Source organism: Perissodus microlepis, chromosome 18 (genome assembly GCF_051167445.1).
Source record: "Perissodus microlepis isolate ML-2025 ecotype Zambia chromosome 18, ASM5116744v1, whole genome shotgun sequence".
Classification (NCBI taxonomy): domain Eukaryota; kingdom Metazoa; phylum Chordata; class Actinopteri; order Cichliformes; family Cichlidae; genus Perissodus; species Perissodus microlepis.
The window spans coordinates 12,493,209-12,515,638 of record NC_140478.1 but is presented as its reverse complement, the minus strand read 5'-3'; the positions used below and the strand labels follow the sequence as shown (position 1 = coordinate 12,515,638).

At 38.0% G+C, this 22,430-nt stretch overlaps 1 protein-coding gene across 1 annotated transcript in view; it reads left to right on the top strand.

The window, feature by feature from the left end:
• The window catches only part of clstn2a (calsyntenin 2a), a 171,682-nt gene that overhangs the window by 126,229 nt on the left and 23,023 nt on the right, over positions 1–22,430 (top strand). Inside the window, exons 4-9 of the mRNA XM_084911287.1 lie at positions 613–724; positions 885–981; positions 6,023–6,172; positions 9,296–9,481; positions 10,147–10,404; positions 12,161–12,282. Coding sequence (XP_084767413.1) covers positions 613–724; positions 885–981; positions 6,023–6,172; positions 9,296–9,481; positions 10,147–10,404; positions 12,161–12,282 — 925 coding nt within the window. The remainder of the gene's footprint in view (positions 1–612; positions 725–884; positions 982–6,022; positions 6,173–9,295; positions 9,482–10,146; positions 10,405–12,160; positions 12,283–22,430) is intronic.

Genomic DNA, 22,430 nt, shown 5'->3' with positions numbered 1-22,430 from the left:
GTCAGCGTTAATCTCGTTGAAATGACATTAACGCCACAACACGGCAAATCTCCGTTAACGAGCTACCGCGGATCGCCCCGTGCGTGGGGCTGGACGGCCAACACGTTAACGAGCTAACTGCGCTAACGCACTAGTTAGCGCAGTTAGCCACCAATGTAATTGAGCATTGCGTGGCACATCCAACATACTGTTTTACTTTTGTCCATGACGCGCTTACCTTCTGGGTCATACGTCACATGAAAACCAAAATAGTTCCAAACGCCACATCTGAATGAGGGTGGGGGAGGTTCAGTTTGCCATGTTGCAAGGAGAGCTTAACTTCTGTCTCGCTAGCTTGCCCTGCGCTCAGTGAATCTGCGTTCGACTACTCCGCCTAGGCTGCACTGTCGAGCGCAGATCCACTGAGCGCTCGACACAGACAGCATCGTCAGAAGGAAAGTTGATAAAATAAATTTAAAATTTTGTATTGTTCGATACATATGCGTACCGAACTGAAAGCACTGTATCGAACGGTTCAATATCAATGCGAGTATTGTTGCACCCCTAATATTTTACCTAGTGTGTAATCCCACATATCATCATCTTCTGTCTCCTGCTTTTTCTTACATCCAGAGCTGTAGTTCACATCCAGGTGGATGATGTCAATGAGTTCTCCCCAATCTTTCGGGAGTCTCTGTACAAGGCATCAATAACAGAAGGAAAGATCTATGACAGCATTTTGCAGGTATCAGTTTTCTGTTTTTTATCATTGCTTTATTGTTAAAATCAGTATGTCAGATAAATGAATAAATGAATATGGTCTAACAATGCCACAAGAAGCGTACACAGCAACAATGTTATTAGTAGTGTTTGTGTTGGATTAAAGTGTATGTTGGTTGTTAAAGGTGGAAGCCTGGGACCAGGACTGTTCACCACAGTACAGCCAGATCTGCAACTATGAAATTGTGACTGCCGGGACGCCATTTGCCATAGACCGCAATGGTAAGTGTTTTTGTACATGTGTGGCTTATTGTCTGGCTGGAAAGTGATATGATTAGGAGCGATCAAATTAAAAATATATATATAAAAAATTGGTCATTATTAACATTTCTTTTAAATCAAAAACAAAAAATGATAAAAAAAAAAAATGTTTTGATGATAAAGGATTTAATTAAATGGTAAGAACATAAAGAATTGACCGAATAGGTTCAGGCTGAAGCTTTAGGTACTCACACCTGCTGTTTTCTAGCTACAGTAAATATCACCAGAAACATCCCAAAGAACATAATAAATCAAGAAAAAGCATTAAACAAGTAGAAAGACTAATATTTCATAAACAGTGATAATCATACCTCACTGTTATAAGTGTTTATGACCCGAGTTTTAAACACACAGATTTTTAATTCCCTATCACAATCACTCAACGTGTTTATGCCTTTTACAGATATACATCTTTTTTTAAAAATATTTATCTTGACCTTGCTTTTTTAAACATACCTTTGAAACAGCCTCTGAATACATCCTGGAAAGAGATTATTTTGTGCTTTGTACATTATCAGTGCAGTGCAGAGATCAACTAAGTCATAAAATATTAAAGCATGCAATTTAATAAACAGTCTGTTGGTTGGTTTATAATAATCTGATCTATTTATAATTCATTTAGCTTTCTTCTGTAGCAAATAAACTGAATTGATGTGTTTTGGATGTGTTTCCCCATACCTTCACACAATAGGTAATTGAGAAACTTTCAAGGAACAACAGAGTATGTATATATAACTTTTAAAGATATTGTTAATGTTATATAATATTACAGTTTTTAAGACTTTTATGTTGGACATTTGGGAATTGTTTGTGTGAGCCTGTCAACATAATTTAAAGTGAATTACCACACACAAAAATGTAGTGTGATCCACTCTTGTGAAATTCTTTCAGAAATTTTGTGATAATTAATTTATATTAAACTCATTCAATGTTTAATTCACTTTTACTATATTCAAAAGCTGTTCCAAACCTCTCCCCAGTGCAATACAAATTTGTGTCATTAGCAAATAAAGCAAATATTAACAATTTCGACATGCTACATATGTCATTTATGTACAATATAAACAGCACAGGGCCCAGCACAGAACCCTGTGGAACCTCACAAGTAACCGTCACTAAATCATAGTCAGCATTATTTATACATCTATTCTGATATCATTCATCTAGGTAACAATATAAACATAAGCTGACTGTCTCATTCCAGTTCTTGCATAAGTAATCTGTGCTCTAAAGCTTTTTGAGGTCACACAGTGTATTTCTTATTATCCAGTGCGTGTGTTACATCTTCTACTCATTGCATTACAGTTAAGGAGGAAGACCTATTTGCTTTAAACACAAACTAACAGTCACTTGATAGAATTGTGTATTTCAATGCTTCCAGCTCTGGGAAGTGGGGAAATTGTTCTTTAATTGGATAAGTATATTTTCTTGGAAATATACTTGAAACAAATGACTGTAGACACTCTACACAAGTTTGTATTGACAATATCTTCATCTACACCTTCCTTGTCTCTTGACACCACAATCTTATTGGCTAAGCAATTACGATCTTCTTTTTAAACTACTTTAACTCTTTATTTAAAAAAAAAAATGAGACTGTTAAACACTCATTTTATGGTAATAATCAATTTAATTTAGTCTAATAGCACTTGTTAATTTACTGTAGATGTCATATATTTAGAGCACAAAAGCATTTTGCCTGGAGACATTTATATTTATTGTAATACTGATTAAGGCCTTTTCACACTTTTGATGTATTAACCACAAAACAGTTAAATTCATGCACTTTCGGTGAATAACAAAATATAGTGTATATTGATATAGTAGTGGCTCTCCAACTTACACCTTACTGTATTTGTAGCACAATCTCTTATTTTGTTGGTAAAAATAATTTTTAATTTTTATCATATGAGAAATTTTTTACATTTCCAATACAGTTACTCTAACTTTAACGGCTGTGAGGTTCTTGTCCCACTTGAACACAAACAGAATGCCCAATGTCTTGAAAAGAAGAAAACTATTCCTCAGCCATACATGTAATACTGTGATCTCAGCCAGCTGAACTTTGCCAAAGACGAACATGAGACAGCCCGAGAATACTCCGAAGACTTTAAAATGAATAATGGAACGGGCCATGGAGAACAACTTTGTGTAAAGACATAATATCGAGGATGATTTTAAAGTAACGCTGTCTGCACAGCAGATTAATGTTAATGAAAAGGGAAAAACAGACAACTGTAAAATATTCCTTTTTATTGGAATAATACTGTAATCCATGAGGTAGCTTTTTATCGGTTCATAGCTCAAAAGTTACTTGACAGATAGCTGCCTTCCTCTTAAATTGTTTTGAGTTTTCCCGTGTTCCTTTGTGGCTTTACGCCAGCCCTACTTGACTGGAGGAGTGTATTTTATTTTTGATTAAGTGCTATTCTGAGCTTATCAGCCTATATAAAATTTCAGCTTTGGGATTTGCACTACTGTCTCTCTGAGCCTGCACATCCACACTGATCTGTGTAATCCAAACAGACACATACACTGCTTTCTTTACTGTATCTCCCCCTCTTAGGGTCATATTTAATATTTTGTCTTATTACTTTTTGAGTTCAACCTCCTGGTCTTTTTCTCTCAGTCTTTTACCGTTGTCTGGCTCATTCAATTTAAAGCCCTTACAGGCACAATATTATTGTTCGGCAGAAACATATTAGTTAGACTTTCTTTATAGAGAAATGGTAATTTTGTGAACTGAGAGAAGTGCAAGATAAGATAAAGCGTAAATGGGCTGCAGCATGTAGTTCTGCTAATGGATGTGGCGTAAACTGTAATCTTAAAATTAGACAGTAAATTTAGAATTAAAAATTATTGAACCCAAAGCACCATTGTTTAGACTGGTATAAATAAATGGGCTTCAAGCCAGTGTTACAGGAGGTAAGATGTTGCAGCAGCTCTTTAGAAAAGAACATCCTGTTTTGTGATTACAGATACTACTTTTTGTACTCATTCATCCTTCTTTAAATGAGTTCAAAATCATCTGTAAGGAAATATTTTTTTAGGTATTGATAAATAACATGAGAAAGTTTTACTTCATATTCTTTTTGACTGCTGACACTGACATAATTTACTATAATATTGCTTAGATCTGTGCAGACATACTAGCAATTTAGAATGACCAGTGGATAATTTATTCTCATATATAATACTGAGCATTGCTTTATATTTTACTGGATAAATGGGAAAAGACGCAGGGAGTTTTGCAACGTGTGCAAGCATATGTGCAAATACAGAATATAAGACAAAACGGAGTTTGTACAGTTCTAACAAGCTTGAAAGTCAACATTTTGTATGACCACCTTTATTATTTCCTAACATTGTCAAACTGAGGAATGAACCTGTTGCTTTCCCCCCACGTTTTTCCCATCTGCTTTAGATTTTTTTTAAGGCCTGCCATGTCTTACTTTCTCCTTCACTTGTCCAGTGTCCTCAATATTTTTACGGACTCACTGCACACCACGCTGAGATATGTCAGTATTTCAGCTGATATCATCTGTCATCTAATCATCTATCTATTTATTTCATGCCTGTCAAACTGTGTTATCAGCCCTTTCAAAGTAATGCAAACCTTAAAGGGATATTCCAGCCTATTGTTACTGTACTTTAAAAAGCATCATAGTACTCAAAATCAGTGCAGGACAAAATATCAAAGTATTAATAATATGACGACTCATTAGATATTGTATTTATATGACATATTTAAATAAAACTCTTTTTTTCTCTAAATGTCTTCATTTTTAACCTTCTTAATGTTTAACTAACTTACTTAACTCTCTCTCTTCATATTAGGTCAGTAAGTAAATTTAAAAAATATGTTTAATTTGCATATTTGGCTTCTCTTTAAAAAACAAAATATGAAGATTGTTGCTTTAGGTCACATTGATGCAGAGTCATTACAAAGCTCAAAGGGCGTCCAAACGTTTTCCGAGACACTCTATCATTTTATTTCATTTTGTTTAACAAAACTACACTAAACTAACTGATAAAGTGGTTAAAAAATAAATAAATCAGCCACCTGGAGAAAGGTTCTCTGCTAATAAGCAAAGAAGGGAAATTGTGCTTTTAAAATGATACATAACTGCACCTGTATACCTGTTTTTGATAATTGGTTGGATTTTGGTAGCATTCCTGTTACTGTTCACACCAGCAGCAGATCAAACGCTCACTGTTGGAGTTTTTGGTAAAAACTGTCTGATTCTGACCTCCTTGCCTTTCTTCCTCTGACATTTCTCTTTTTTTCTGTCTTTCTGTTCTCTGAACTGATTTTCTTCTCTGCCAGCAGCCAAGCCCCCAGATGCAGCACAAAAATAGTTTCAGTTGTCTTCTGGGGTCTGAAAACACAGTCCTTAATGCCAATATTACAATAATCTCTCCAAATCCAAACCAAGTTTCCCAAATCAGTAAATATGTACGCATCAAGCTGTCACAAGCTGTCAAAAAACCATCATAAAACAGAAACATTCAAAAAGCTTAAGGACAGCAGTCAGTTATCTATAAAGGGACATTATGTCAGAAAGGTACATTACCAGTGTGAACTTTAACAGAGAACATCACAGGAAAATTGTGAAATGCTAATAATTATCTTTTACAGTTAGCTGGCAGTGAGTCACCCAAGGCCTCTTATTGAAAATGTACAGGCTTGTGGCATCTCCTCTTTCTCAAAGCGTTACCCTGGTGACAGGTGAAGATAATCCATCAGTGCGGTTTTACATTTACTGTTTACAGAGAGGTTTTAATATTCAAATGTAATACAAGGTTACTGGACCTTGAGTTTTCAGTAAAAGGCTTCAATAAGTACAAAGAGCAGTTTCTTTAATGCCAAGTCATTTCCAATTATTGCTCAGTGGGAAGCGCTGCTTGCTTTGTTATTGCCAAATACAACAACACAACAGCTTTTTTTCTCCGCTGGTGAAAAATCATAATTATTTTTCCATTGTGTTTTTGTTTTCCGTAGGTAACATCAGAAACACAGAGCGGCTGAGTTATGACAAACAGCAGAGCTACAAGATTATGGTGACGGCCTTTGACTGCGGTCAGAAGAGGGCGAAGGAGGATGTGGTGATGCATATTGAAGTAAAGCCTGTCTGCAAACCTGGATGGCAAGGTTAGATGAAGAAATAGTCCCTTAAGTATTTGCATGCTACCTTAATTTACCTGCCAGTAATAGACAAAACTGACTTGCATCTGTATTTGGATAAAATATCCTTACACTTTCCCTAAATGTTAGCAGTGCCATCAAAATTGATGGAGGCAATTCAGTGCATTTTCTGTTTTTTTTTGCATATCCTTTCCCTCAAGGGAATTCTCTTATTTTAGAATCAGCATCTCTCGAGGAAATCAGAGACCTGACAAAAAACCTCCGAAGAGAAAGTTGACTAGATTGTGGGTTTTTTCTTCCTCCTTTAACATGGCAGCAGCTTGGCATTCGAGTCAGCCTGTCTCCCCTGCTGCTTCACCTGTCAACACTGACAGCATCTCAGGAGTCAAGTTCACACAGGAATGAAAGAGGAAGACAGAGAAAGATAAGAAGAGAGAGGGGAGATGGGGAAGAGGAAGGAGGAAAACTCGAGGGAGGAAAGGAAGAAACAAAGTTACAGTGAGGGAGAGAGGTGATGGGTATTCTTACAGCTTTAATCTGACCAGTATACAGCTTACTGTGTAGCTGATGGTAGGAAACCTCAAAATGTACCAGGTAGCTGTGGTTCTGTCTGAAAGAATGTGTTTCTTTAGCCCGAGTTGGTTGTGTTGTTTTTATATCTACCATGACCACATCTAACATCTAACCCATCAGGAGCTTAAATTTATCCCCATCATATTCACAAAGGTTTTGCAAAGCTGAAAGATAAAGTAAGCCAAAACAGCTATTATTTATCCATGAACCAGCCTGCTCTTTGCCAATTTCTAAGTACACAGAAAATCCTGTGGGGGGCTTATTATTTTCTGAACTATTTTTAGGACATTAGGAAGCTTGTGTTACTGACAGTGCAGCAATGACAGCAAACAAGAGACACAGAGTTCATGACCATCGTCTTAAATCTGAAGCCAAGGACACAAGTTGTCTTTGTATATCTTGAGAAAAATATGGTATTTAAATAAAAAATACAAACAAAAAATTGCAGAGGTGGTTTACGAAGTTTTCAAGCCGTGAAGACTGCAGGTATGAACATCAGGGGGGCATCACAGGGAAGCTGAGTAGCTTCTTTATATCTTGCAAAGACGGCAAAAGAAGCCAGCAGATCGATAAGTACTGTAAACATAACTAAATGAAAGTGATCTAGATAAAGAGATTACATTACAGACGGCTGAAGATCTTTAGTTTGAGTCCCGTATGATTCATTCTGACCAAGGAACTGCTTTGGCTACAGTTTAACAGTTTAAGTTACTTTAGTGTAACTTTTTATGATCCAAAACACATTCACATTTGGTTTATTACTATAGATAAAATATTGGTGTAAGCAGATCTTTCATAGATTAAAGTCCAAGGTAAGCAAAATCCATTAAAACCAGGAAACTAAAGACCAGGCAGAAACCAAAAACACAAAGGGCTAGGAGAAACCAGGAGGAAGAAATTAGAAGACATAAGGGAAAAGACACAAGTATAAGACGGGACTATAAATACACTGGGAGCTGACTGGCGAATCATGTAATCAGGGGAAAGACAAGGACAGGAAGGAAAACTGACACAGTTCATGAAAGAAATCTAACCTTCAAAGCAAAACAGGAAGCGACCAAGAGACACAAACTAAACAAGGAGACAAGAATAGTCACTTAAACATGAAGACGGGGAAAAGGAAGCACTGGAGGACAAAGGCATATGACATAGAAATGAATCAGAGGGGGCAACGTATACAGAAAAGACTGAAATAACAAACACAGTGTAGGACCCAAGGCCTGATACAAGTCAAACACTTAAAACTGGAACAGGAGCCAGAAGGCAAAATATACTGCACTAATGTACTCAGCATACAGGTCTTCAAAGCCTAAACTAAGTATAAAAAACCTCAAACACTAGAATAACAGTAAAACTGAGACAGAAACACAAATTCATATATATTACCTAAGAATGTAAAACCCAAAAACAACACAACACCTTCAGGTGACAACAATCACTTTGACATAAGTTGGCATTAAATAAATCATACATTAGTCCAAAGGGATCACACAAAAGTACTAAGAAATAGTGTGATTTCAAGTGGTTTTGGCTATGGGGTAATTTATTGAGGGATGTGTAATACTGAGCGCAACATCACACAAGATAAATATAATAGAAACACTAATTATTTCTAAAGGTCATCTCCATGTCATAGGCATTAACACAACAGGACTAAAGAAAAAACTAATTTAAGAATACAGGAGTCGTGTCTATTTTTATACCATAACATCCAGCATTGCTCAACATGAAACTACTGACAGGAAAAATGTCTCCTGGAGCTGGAGGACTCTTCTTGTTGCTCACAGAGAAAAATAGAGAATTATTTTTAAGCTGCAGATGGTATCAAAGTGTTATCATGTCGAATCTCGCTTGATCTCATGTGATGCTAACATCCTCATCAAAGTTGCATTATTCTTTGTAATTTGGCTCATAAAAGAGCCCATACTGCATGACCATTAACCCGCGTTTAGCTTAATGTAAAACCATTAATCCATAGTAGCTTATGAATAAAACATAATGCAGTGATGCATTCAGGCCAAGCCCTCTGTACACATAACCTTATTTATCATCTGTGTGTAAAGGTCGGCTGTGCCTCTGCAGCTGCTCTTTTGAAGAAGTCTCTCTGGCATTAATACAAGCTCCACCTCACCTCTCACTTCTCTTTGCCTACCTTATCACAGTCAGTTTCTCTCTGTGTGATTTTTCTCAGGAGACTTGATATCATATTGTGTGGGTTTAGCAAGAGCTACCAGGTTTCCACCACCAACACAGAGATTTCTATAAGGAAAAATCAAAGTTATGAATCTCTTTCACCACCATGTTTCAGTAAATATAAGTAAACACCTTGTTGGATGACCCTTCCCATCCTGTTTCTAAGATGTGATTTAATATCAAGCTCATTACAACTTGTGTCATGATGGCTAATTTCCTTCTTATGTAATATGGGGTGAAAAGATCATTCATATAACTCCAGAGAGCAACTGAATACCTTCAGGTTCACAGCAAAAGACCACTGATATAACTAAACAAATTCCCTAAGGTTTACAAACTGTTGCAGTGATTTTGTCCTTTCAGGTTGGAACAAACGGGTGGACTATGAGCCTGGGACTGGGAGCAAGCAGCTGTTTCCCAAGATGCACTTGGAAACGTGTGGAGGTCCCTTATCTGGCGTGAAAGCAATGGTAGAGCTGCAGACAAATCACATTGGAAAGGGCTGCGACCGCGAAACATATTCTGAAAAGTCTCTGCAAAAACTCTGTGGTGAGGAAAAAAGGAGTGTGGGTGGAGGGTAAATTAATCTAAATGGAAGTGAGGAATGTTGATGCCCTGTTGAAATAGGGTGGTGCCATTTTAAATGGACTCTGATAATAATGAGAGACATGGAAAACTTTAATTCGAAGAATGAAAAACTTCTTGACATCTGAACTCTCGATGCATTTTAATAAGCCAAATGCCTGCATGCCATTTTACTATTCCGGAGTGACATTACATCCCATTAAAAGCTTGAGGCAAGTTTATACAGTAAATGTGAAAACGCTGTGAAACTGTGCCTTCAAATCTGTTAGGTAACTTTATTCATTTGTAATTACTGCCAGAAAGGGGGAACAGGTAATTGGATTACTTTTTTACCGGAGAAAAAATAAGCTTGTAAAGGTTTTGTGCATTAAACATTTTGTGCTTTTTGAACACCCACTTCCAACAAAGAAACAAAACTCAATTAAAAACAGTCCATCACATCATTTCAACCAAGCACAAAATTAAATTAAATTGAAAGAAAAACACATACAGATGGCAGCTTTACCGAATTGCATTGAAGTTTCTAATTATGCTGTGTCTTTGTTGCAGGATGAATGTTGACTATACAAGTAGACTGCATGCTACATTAGGATAGATGGATTTATTAATCATGGCTTTGTGACTTCCAGGTGCAGCATCAGGCAGCACTGACCTCCTTCCTGCCCCCAGCCCTTCCACAAACTGGACAGCTGCTCTGCTGACGGACAGCGGCAGAGACAGCGACCTTATCTACAGATTTGATGGGCATCAGGCTGCAAATGTCCCAGATCACGTGGTGCCACAAAACCTGACAGACCAGTTCACCATAGCAACATGGATGAAGCATGGGCCCAGTCCAGGACTCAGAGCCGAGAAGGAAACCTTACTGTGCAGCTCTGACAAGACCGGTGAGGAAATCATTTCACTGTGCTCACTTATAAGATCCAGAATACACAAAACTAAATGGCAAATTAATCTTTTCATTAGATTCAGTTTGCTGACATTTGAAGACCAGTATGTTCCTCCTGCAGCACTACTGGAAACCACTGACCTTTCAGTGACACTTAAACATTTTGTGCTTTGTCCTACATTGCAAAACATACCATAAGCATGAGCCCTATCGCAAATCAATAATAAAAAACCCAAAAAACATTTCAAAACAACCGGGTAATTAAGCTGAGACCAAAGCCCACAGTGGCAAATGCTCTTTAAAACTTTTTCCCCACTGCATCTCTGAACTGAGCTGCCTGCACTGTGTAATTAAACAAGCCATCTGTACATTACACGCGCTCACAATGGTCTCACAGATGGCTTATTAGCTTACGAAATTAGTAGCCTGATCTTGTAATGCAAAACTGCAGAGCAGTTTATTGTAGACCACCAGCATCTTTTAAACCACTTTTTATTTGTAATCTTTTTGCTTAAGGATGTGAAAAGTACCAACAGTTTCAATGTGCAGCCCAGCTGTGAAATAAAATGCCCATGTTTTGAATCCCATCACTCCTCTGGGTGTGCCAGATGATATGCAGGGCCGGTGATGAGCCATATCACAATCACATTCATTTTCATGCCATTATAGTAATAACTCATGTATGAAGAGTATATAATATGTTCCTAAATGCATGATCGCACTGAAGTTCATCATATTCAATTGATTTTTTTTTTAAACAAATGTTCCTATTTTTATATTGAAGAGTTGAAGAGTAATAGAAAAACAGAAAAAAACAGAAAAACACACTATAAATGAAATGAGCTAATTCTGACTTCTGACAGAAAACTGTATTAGAATTAGAAGCAATCGCCCCTTTTACACGTCTTATGACTTAATCACACTAGAGTAAAAATGGGAAGGCAACCTCTTTGCAACAAGGAAAATTGGTGGTTGGCTGGTGATTACGTTGATTTATTAATTTTTTTTACATTGTTTGTAAATAGCTGCCGTGACCAGCTCGGCATGCAACACTCACTGCTTTCACTCACAAGCCAATTGCACAGGTCGCCTTGTGGGAGGGAAGTTGCAGCCAGTTTCAGTGTCAGACTGATTGGCAAATGTTTGCAAATAATTTTCATCTAACTTAAAAATTCCATTATGATCTCTGTCTTTGAAGTAGGCATTTTAAAGGCAATTGGATTGGAAGTTAAGTCACACAGTCACGGTAATTTGGTCATCCTGCAGTCTACAACCACTTCTTTTCCATAGTGTGACTGGAGCATTAGCACTGCTTAAAAAACTTGTGATAAATATCTTTATTATATGATTATATGCTAAATAAATATTGGTTTTCACACCAGTGAAAGACTAAAGTTGGTTCTTCCATTAAAAACACCAAAATCTATTAAGTTAAGTACCAGCTCCTCAGTGCGGGTATGTGTCCATAAGGAAAAAAATGCAGATATGCAAGCGGCTCAGACCACACTCACTAAACTGCCTTTGTTTAGTTGACTGATGTGGAAAACCCATTTGATGTGAAAGTAAAAAGCTGTACTCTATGCCAATTTCTGAACTGAAGGAAAAAACAAAATTACTGACATGAACATGAGCAACATCAATTTTCCTTGAAATAAACCTGCTGATTAGAACATTGTGTAATTTAAAACTGCACTATATTCAAATGTGTGCATGTTTTTGTATGACCATGCCTCTTCTTGGTCTTCCCATTGTAGAGATGAACCGCCACCATTATTCTCTGTATGTTCACAACTGCCGCCTGGTGTTTCTGCTCAGAAGAGATTTCACTCAGCTTGACACTTTCAGACCTGCTGAGTTCCACTGGAAACTGGAGCAGGTATGGAGTACATATTTGTGTGTGAGTATGTGTCCTATTTAAATCTGAATATAGATTCAGGGTGATTCTGTAAAGCAGGGCTTTTATTCATTCTATAGGGAAGGGAGAGGCTTTTCATTTTAATTATGAAGGCCTTTCATGGCTTTTGTCTGCTTGGTGCATGATATAATAGAGTAAAAGACACCACTATCCTACACACGTACTTAGACTCACACAGAAGTACAGACCAAAAGAGGAAAGTCTGTTTAGTTATGGGTAATAGCTCACCCAGCAGCAGATCTCTACTACCTGTCATGCCTCTGGAGAGTTGTTGAACTAATTTGCACTGAAGGTATGTGTTTCAGTCCTGCAGGGAACCTTTAAGAGGTAAAAAGTTGCATCATGCAGTATAGTGTTGCGTCTACAAGAAGAATGCAAATAAGAGAGTTTTTTTTAATCTCACTGAATGTTGCAGGCAGTAACTATTGCATTAAATAAAATGCACTGCAGGGAGGTAAAAAGTTTTAGTCTTCAAAGCGACTTCTGTTTTTAACCCTGTCTGTTTAGAACAATGCAGACTGTCAAACTGATGTTTAAAGGTCAGGTACATCAGTGACAGGGACACTTAAATGAGAATCATCTGGATAAAAGGAAGCTACTCCCCGCAGCTCTTGAAACAGGCGTTGGTGAGAGTTGCATTGAATTCAGTTTTATTTACAGAGCACCAAATCACAACATCTGCCTCATGGTGCTTTAAACTTTAAGGTAAAGGTTAAACAAGATGAGAACAAAACACAGACTGATGGCAAATTTAATGATATGTAACAGCGGTATGTAAACACCTAGAGAGTGAAAAGAGATGAGTAAAAAGAAGTGCTCAGCTTAACACAGCACCTCAGCAGTCTCAGCCTATAGCAGCATAACTAAGTGATGCTTCAGGGTCAGAGAATCTAGCCCTAACTATAAACTTTATCAAAAACGTGTGGTCTTAAAAAGTGTAATCTTAAAAATGGAGCGGCTGTCTACTGGGAGCCTCCCCCCCCCAAACTTGGGAGCTGTTTCCAGGCTGACAGGGCATTGGCAAGAGTTGCATACAAGGCCTCCCATTCTACTTTTAGAAACTTTAGCAGCCACAAGTTGCCTGGAGTATGAGAGAAAGGACCCTATTAGATTAATATGGTCTTTAAGATTGGATGGAGCCTGATTATTTAAGACCTTGTATGTGATGAGAAGGATTTTAAATTAAATTCTGGATTGAACAGGGAGCCAGTGAAAAGAAGTCAATATGGGTGAAATACATTCTTCTTTTTCTTTCTGTTTGTATTCTCGCTGGAGTGTTTTGGATTAACTGGAAGCCTTTTCAGGGAACTTTAGAATAGCCTGATAGTAATGAATTGCAATAATTCAGCCTAGAATGAATGCCAGAATTAGATCTTCAGCATCACTTTAGGATATTGCACAGATGAATAAAAACACTCCAACATATTTGTTTAATGTGCATCTTAAAGGACATAGGCTAGCATTTATAATGTAAAAAGTATTGGTCTCAGCACTTAACCTTGTGGAATTCCATGGTTAAGAAGAAGACTAACCATTTACGTAGAAAAAAAATGGATCTGCTAAATAGGCACGATTCAAACAAGGGAATTGCAATTCCTTGAACACCAATAGCACATTTTAGTCTCTATAGTAAAATGTACATTTTTTTTATTTTGATTGAAAATTTAGAGTCAACTCCAATTCCAAAAAAACATTTTTTTTTCATAAACATAGAAAAATATTGAAACTAAGAAAGTGTTCAATTTTAAGAAAAATAATTGATTTTGAATTTGATGGCTCTAAAAAAAATGTCTAAAAAAAGTTAGGACAAGGCTATGCTTAGCACTGTGTAGCATCCCCTCTTCTTGTAACAATAGTTTGTAAACATTAGGGAACTGAGGTGACCAGCAGCTGGACTTTTGGGAGAGTAATGTTGTCCCATTCTTGTCTCGTATGGGATTGTAGCTGCTCAACAGTCCTGGCTCTTCTTTGTGATATTTTTTATTCACAATGTGCAAAAGGTTTTCAGTCGGTGAAAGATCTGCAGGCGGCCCTGCCCAGACTCAAAGCCATGCTTTTGTAACAGGTGCAGTATGCGGTTTAACATTGTCTTGCTGAAATTTGCAAGACCTTCTCTGAAGGGAAGGCCTCGATAGGCTACTTTAGTGCCTGTATATAACTTTCAGCACTGATTGTGCCTTTCCAAATGCGCAACCTGCCCATTCCATAGGCATTAATGTACCCCATAAAATCAGAGATGCAGGCTTTTGAAGTGAGCTCTGATTAGAAGCAATTCAATTCAATTCAATTTTATATATACAGCGCCAAATCACAACAAAAGTCGCCTCAAGGCGCTTTATATTGTAAGATAGGCCCTACAATAATACATACAGAGAAAAACCCAACAATCAAATGAGCCCCTATGAGCAAGCACTTTGGCGACAGTGGGAAGGAAAAACTCCCTTTTAACAGGAAGAAACCACCGGCAGAATCAGGCTCAGGGAGGGGCGGGGCCATCTGCTGCGACCGGTTGGGGTGAGAGAAGGAAGACAGGATGGTCCGGCTCCTCCTGATGTGGCGTCCATGTTTTCTATAAAGATTCAAATTTTATTTTAAATGAACGGAGGTGTTTCTTGATCACATACAGCCTCTTTTCATGACAGAGCTTTAACCTGCATTTGTGGATGGCACGGTGAACTGTGACAGCGATTTCTGGAACGCTATTCTGAAATCGTTCCACGATTCGCAGTTTTTTTGGAGATTGGTGAACCTCTGCCCATCTTTACTTCTTAAACAATCATGTGTCTTTTTTTCCACCACTTACTTTTCGACCCTTTTGTTGCCCCAATTTTCTGCAACGTGTTGCTCCCATCAAATTGAAAGTGAGCTAATATTTTCATGAAATAGCAAAATGCCTCCATTTAAATATTTGATATGTTTTCTATGTTCTATCATGAATAAAATATGGGTTCATTCAATTTTCAAATTATTTCTGATTTTATTTACATTTTAAACAGCAGCTCAACTTTTTTGGGAGATTGTGTTTGCATTTACATATTGTCTGTTACTGAAACAGCGTGACATTTGCAGAGCTCATGAATATGTGACTCATTTCCCTTCCTTAAAGGCTGTCTTTCCTCTTTAACTCACGTTTAATCAACTTAGCGAACGATTGTCTGTTTGGCGCCGTTGTTGTTGTTATCACGTTGCTCTTATTTCTTAAGCGTTTGTATTAAAATCAAGGCTTCCACCAAGTTTAGCTGCAAAGTTTGTGTTTTGTGAAAAGGGCAGAAGTTTAATCGCCCAAATATATGCGCAGAAAGAAAGCAGCCAGAAAGTAATCTAGTTAAATCATTCACATGGTTCAATTTTTCATCTGATTATTTTATCAGAAGGGTTGTTTTCGCCCTCTGCCACAATTTTGAGTCAGTTTGAGTCTCTTTATTGTGTCTGCATGGTGTTTGCGTTTTTTTATTATGTTTGGGCTTAAATGTAACCACTGAGTAAAGGAAGTCTCACAGTATAGAAGATCATAAAATCCCTCATGTCTAAATAATTTTGATGATAACCCAGCTCACCACTGTAATAATGAATGCTAGCTGTATATCTAATCTAATTGTTTACTCTTGGGATGGCACATTTATCAGCCACATTTTGAAATTATTAGAAAATGCCTCATAGTTATGGAGAGTTCTCAGAAGTTTCCACTCACAAAGCAGATTATAAGAGATTTGTATTTGGTCTTTTTGTCGGTGCAATGGTGCATCTCAACCCTGGCTTATGGTTTATATTTTATCTGTAGGTTTGCACTGAAAAATATATGCAAATTCATTTTCTTGTTTTTTTCCTTCTTTTTTTTTCATTGTGAGGGCATATGCGGTAATTCCCTGCATTCATACAAACATCAGTGTATCTTTTGGTTGTCATCTTTGTTAGTGGTGGTGTGTACCTTCCAGGCAGAACAGTTGTTTGTTGCAGGTCACAGGTACAACAAAATGTGTTTTTCTCAGGTGTACCTTCCAGCCAGGTAGCTGTTTGTTCTAGGTCAAAGGTAGATTGAAAAGTGCTTTCCTCAGTCCACTGTTATTTTCTCCTGTGGCCCACAGAGGTGGATATGACAAAGGGAAGGGCACCCAAGCAGCAGATTGCTAAGTTTTCCAAGCAAACAACCTCAAGACATGGTTCTATTTCTGCTTTGCTTTTTCTCATTCTCTCTGCATCTGTTATCTTTCTCCTATTACCTCTCTCTTGCTCAGTCTTTGCTATTACACACACAGAGACACACACACACACACATATATATATATATATATATAGTTCATAGTTCAGATAGTGGGGATCCCATTTGCTCCTTTAGCTGGATCTTGTGAAAGACCGTGGAGGGAGTATGCTGTACAGTCAAAGAGAATTTGTGATGGTGCTGCTCACCACTACAAATCACTTGTGCAGAGACTCTCATTAAATATAAATGGAAACTGGTCTGAAATACCAGAGGTTAATGAGAGGAGTACATAAATGAACAGAGCAAAGAAAAAAAAAGTGCTCTGTGATTATCGTGAACTGATTATGACTGTGATTTGCTGCAGTTTTTTTGTCATGTTTCTTTATCAAACGCCAGAGCATAAGTTTAAGGAGATAGAAATAGAAATACATGCATGAAACTGATGTGTTATTGTTAAATCTAAGTGCAAAATGGTCATTTTAGAAAGAAATGCTCCTCTTTAAAACTTAAGAACAGATATCAAAATCTGATCTGTGCCCTGAAGCAGTACACAGTATTTTATATGTGAGTACGGCTGATGCCAACCGTCTACAAAAAAAACCCTATTTGGATTTTTTTCAGATGGCAACCAGGGACCATCATGCCAATTAGTTCTCAGACCAAACCCATTAAAATATTATATTTACCAGACAGCCACACGCTGTCTGGTATACACACGCACGCACGCACGCACACGCACACAAAGAGAGAGAGAGAGAGAGAAACAAAGTAACAACAGTAGCCATGCTGCAGCACTGGGGCGTTAAAAGGTTTGAGGGCTACTTCCACTGCCCTTTATTTTGCAGGCATTAGTGAAACCACACTTAGCTTTAAATTTCATGCTCACTAAAATCTGTTTGACAGAGAGACATATAGACACAAAACTTTGTAATCAGTAGCTTTAACTGGACTTCATCCCAGCAGTGACAGAGAAGGTCACAGAATGTTACTTCCTTCCACAAGTTTATAAAAACACAGAAACAATCATAACCGGATTCCTTGGTTGCAAATAACATTCTACTTTTACTGTACTGAACATAACGGCATAGACTAACAACAAGCTGGAAGTATCGCTAAAGCAAATGAAGACAAAGTGGAAAGACGCGGATCAAGGTGCATTCACACTATTGTACCACAGTGTACAGTACTGTGCAAAAGTCTCAAGCCAGTAATCATTTCTTTATGTTTTTAAATGAATATGGCAAAACAATGCAGCTACTTACTGAATGATGTGCAAACATATGTGGAAATACAATACATAAGGCAAAAGCAGAGTTTCTCCCTTGAAATTCAATGCCGCAGTTTCAAGTATGGCCACCTTTATTCTTCAACACTGTCTGACCTTTCTTCTAATTTCTTTAAGTAGTCTTCTGGAAAAGTTCTCCAGGCTTCTTGAAGGACATTTAAAGCTCTTCTGTGTTTGTTTCTGCATTTTGTTCTGTTCTCTGTCAACATGATCCCACACTGCTTCAATAATGTTGAGGTCTGAGGTCTGGGGAGGCCAATCCCTGACTGATAGTGTTGCACTGTGTGTTTTTCTATCCAGGTATGCTTGTATTGCATGGTGCTTGGGGTCATTGTCATGCTGAAAAAGCTGTTCCCAATCAGATGCTCTCTAGATGGTATGCATGATGGATTAAAATCCATGCATTCATAATTCCATCAATTTTGACGAGATGCCCAAAAAGAAATGCAGTCCCCAAACCATGACAGAGCCTCCACTGTGTTTTACAGATGGCTGTAGGACACTCACAGCTGTACCTCTCTCACGGCCTCCTTCAGTACATACTGATGATGATTGGAACCAGAAATGTCAAGACCAGAATTGCTATTGTGTGTTTATACCTTGAGTTAGATTCATAGACCCGTATTAAGTGGGTTAAACTAAAAAAAACAAACAAAAAACATTCCTCTGAAAATGGTCAGGTATAAGGACTGGGCTGAAAATGGTTGAAAAAGTGGCTAGTGTCCAAAACGGCCTTTAGAAAGCCTGGAGGACTATTGCTCAGCACTTTAAAAAACTGCAAGTAATTCTTGCTCCAGCAAAATATAAAGAAATGAAGAATGGCTCAGGACTTTTGCACAGTACTGTGGATAGGAAAAGTAATAGAGTAGCAGTAATGTTGTATTAAGAGTTTTCTGGAAGTGCACAGAGTGTTAGACAGGATCATGAGTTTGAAGCTGGAAACCGAAGGACTGATGTTGAAGGTTGTGAACACCATAAGTAGTCGTCAGTTAGAAGAGAGAGGAATTCTGGAGTAATTTGGATGAAGTGGTAAAGAGCATTCCCAGTAGGGAGACAGCAGTGATTGAAGTGGACTTCAATGAAGATGTGGGTGAAGGGAACAGGCAGATGGTCCGCTTTGGTGACTGCTAAAGTCAGAAGAAGAAGGTTTGACTGAGTGATCAGTGACCACCAGTATGATGGTGGCTTCTCAAACGTAAATCATAATTCCACTAATCTTCCTATTAGTTATCCTTCACAAGCCAAAGGGACTATCACTGTTTAGTGATCAATGAAGTTCATCTCCTAGATTCAGATGTCATGTAAGCAGAGGACATGAAATAATGAGGTATGCTTCATTTCTTTCATATAAACTGGTTCAGCAAACCAGAGATTGTCCTTGTCGGCTCCCTGCACGGAGTACAAAGTACTACTAAAGATAGATTGTACCAAATGATAATGCATTGTCAATTTACATCATGAATGCACTTATAGGCTGAATCACACTGAAACCAAATAATGAAATTAAGTCTGTACTCTCAGCGTTAGCTCTACTTCCAAAGGCCTTTCTTTCGCACTACTGAAAGAATTTTTAACATTCACTGCTGAATGTTACACAGTGTATTATATATTAATAGTGCATATTAATACTTATTATTTAGTATCTCAGAGTGCCTATAGTGCTTAAAACAGACTAAACTAAGAACAGGAACTGCCAGAGCGCCTTGAGGTGAATAATGAGTACAAGAGTAGTGGAGGCTGTTGGAAAAAGGACTGTGGTAAGAAGAGGAAGAAGAAGAAGGGGTGACTGTGGAGTGTCACAGCTGCTTCGTACTGTCCTTGTTCCTCCAGCACTTAGAAAGGACACCCAATGGCTTCCGCAGCAACTCCATTTAGCTCTATTGATTTTGCAATTCTGAGCCTAAGAGAGGAGGGTTAGAGTGTGATGAAAGCAAGCTGGCAAAGAGCGAGGGAGAGAGAAGACTCCATTTTCCATGTCGATCGAATACTCTGAAGGAATGTCACATTGGACAGAAACCGTTATGCACGCATCTACAGGCACTGACTTATTTATGAGTTTATGTGAACACAACCATCCACACAAACACACACACACACACAGGATGCCTGCTTTTCCTTTCAACTTCTCAGTGTTGGTAATGGACTAAAGGATGAATCACTACCCTTTCTGAACATTATTCACTCTCCCGAGTCTGGAGAGCCTATCGGTACAATCCAACTGTCGTTCTTACCAAGTCCTATACAAATCAAGAAACACTATCTTTAAATTTCCTGCAAGCCAAGAGTGTGATCTTTACTGTGCACCTACACCTTTCTATATTTCCCCAAAGTCAAGAGCGTGTCCATTAAAATCAAATGCTTTATAGAGAGAGCACAAAATATAGTGTGTTACAGAAGGGTTAGAGGGGAATCAAGTACCCAGTATTTTTCTCAGCATAGTTGTGAGATTTTGAAAGGATTAAAAGATTTCTTTTTCTTTTTCACATCATTTCAAAATAACAGTAAATATGAAAGGGCATGGTGAGAGCTCCCATGTTGTGAATCACAAAACCAGCTCTCCAATTTCACCAATTACTCCTCTTACAACTTCTGCAGAACCCCTGCTATTTATTGTTTATGTCTGAGATCAATAATGAGGACTGAATGCTGGAGTTAGAGCAGAATTGCTCTTGTTGTTTGTCTCTAAAGCCATCTACAGTTATCTGCCTTATCTGCCTGTTTCCACCATGCCTATCGCGCCATGGCTTGTTCTCTGCCCTGTGCGGATTAAAAGGCCCCGTTTGTTTCCCGAGAGATTAATTGGATGGTGTGGGTGGTTGTGGTGTGGCGTGCATTGCCTCTCCTTCTGTTTGTAATAGATAGCGCCTATGCAGAGTGTGAGAATTTTTCATCTCACACACAAGAGACTAATAAATGTTTCAATTTTACATCTAATTATGCATATCCACGTGTTATTTTCCTACGTGAAGTCTCGGGGCGTTGCAGCTGGAGTGAGTTTTGTTTGCTAGAGCAGATTTTTAAAGCAAAAGCATCTGGAGTGAGAAGACAAGACAGAAAGGCAACCACGCTTTGTGATAGATGAGAGCACTTAGTTAAAAAAAAAAATCAGACTCCATAATTTCTTTCAGTTCATGTCATGTTTTCTCTCTTATTTACCATGGATCACTTTCATTTTGCAATTTAATCTACTGCAAGGACTCATATGCAGCATGTTTTTGAATAGACAAACACAAGTTGGCACTGAAACGTACATTTGTTCCTTTCTGAGAGTGCAAAACAGAAAAAGACAGTAAGTAACTGAGGAAATGTTAAGAACTGCCTCGAGCAAAAACACTCAGTGTTTATTTCATTTCTAGCCTCTATTTTTCAAATGCCTTCATTTGAGAGCTCAGCTGGACTTTGTCCGCTTTAGGTGCTCCCTTCATCTCTCTAAATGTAAATTTCTTTGCACTCTGTGTGTGCTCGGGCCGGAGGGTGAGGGATAGCAGGAGTATATATGTGTGTGTGTGTGTGTGAGAGAGAGAAAAAGGCTTCTTAATACTCTTTATTGAGCACTTTGCATACATGGTGAGTGCTCTACATAATGTACTAACAGCTTGTTTCTTCCATCGTTCTATTTACCACTTCCAGTCACTCCACACGTCTCTCCAACTATTGCTTGTCTGTTCTCTTCTCCTTCTCCAATTCCTGCCTTCAGTTCATAAAAAAAAGTCTGTTCACATCAGCGATAAGGTAGAATTTAAATTATTTACAGGTATCATATTGCTTCATTCATCAAGTAAGAGCTCCTGGAGATATAGGGGAAAGATAAAGACAGGCAGATTTCAAACATTATGCTGAAAGACGGTATTTTAAAGCAGACCTTTCACTTTAAGCATCTGGCATGTTTTTGCATTGATCTAGAGCCTCATATCTTTCTTTCTTTGGATTGTTTTAGTTGTATCACTAACACAAATCAGATCTTTATTAGATATCGGATATTTTTCTTTTTTGAAATAGTTTGGCAAAACTTTTCAAAGTAGAAACTGATGGTTTAGAAGTTTTAGATAAGCACACTTTGCTTTATAACTTGTGGAAAACTTGGCAACTCTGTATTCTTTTAATTGGACTTTTTTTTTTTTCAGTGAGTGTTCTGCATAGAAGTTTGCTAGATTTGCCCTTTCACAGAAAACTGCATGTTTTTTTATGCGCATGCCGTTGCGCATGTTAGCAAAGCTCGTTTCCTTTCTTCCTTTCTTTTGCTTTGTGCCATTTATTTATTTATTTCACTATCCTTGTCATTCCCACGGTGACACATAATACGCTGGCATCAAAAGTGCGGTGCTGCATCTGTGTCAGAAAAGAGATGATCAGAGGAGAGGGGTGCGAAAAGGAACAAAAGAGATGAAAAGGGAAAGAGAAGGGAACTGGAAGTTATGACGGATGGATGAGGTGGAGGTGGGGAAAACAGGGGAGGGGAAAAAATAGTTCAGACAAAAGGGCATAGAACGGGCCGGATGAGAAGTAGAGAAAAGGAGGGCTCTGGGGAAAAACTAGACTTCCTAAAATTATCTGGTGAATGTTTGAAGAGAACGACAACAACAGCAACAACACAACTTCCAGCATCCACGGTTATTTTACCCA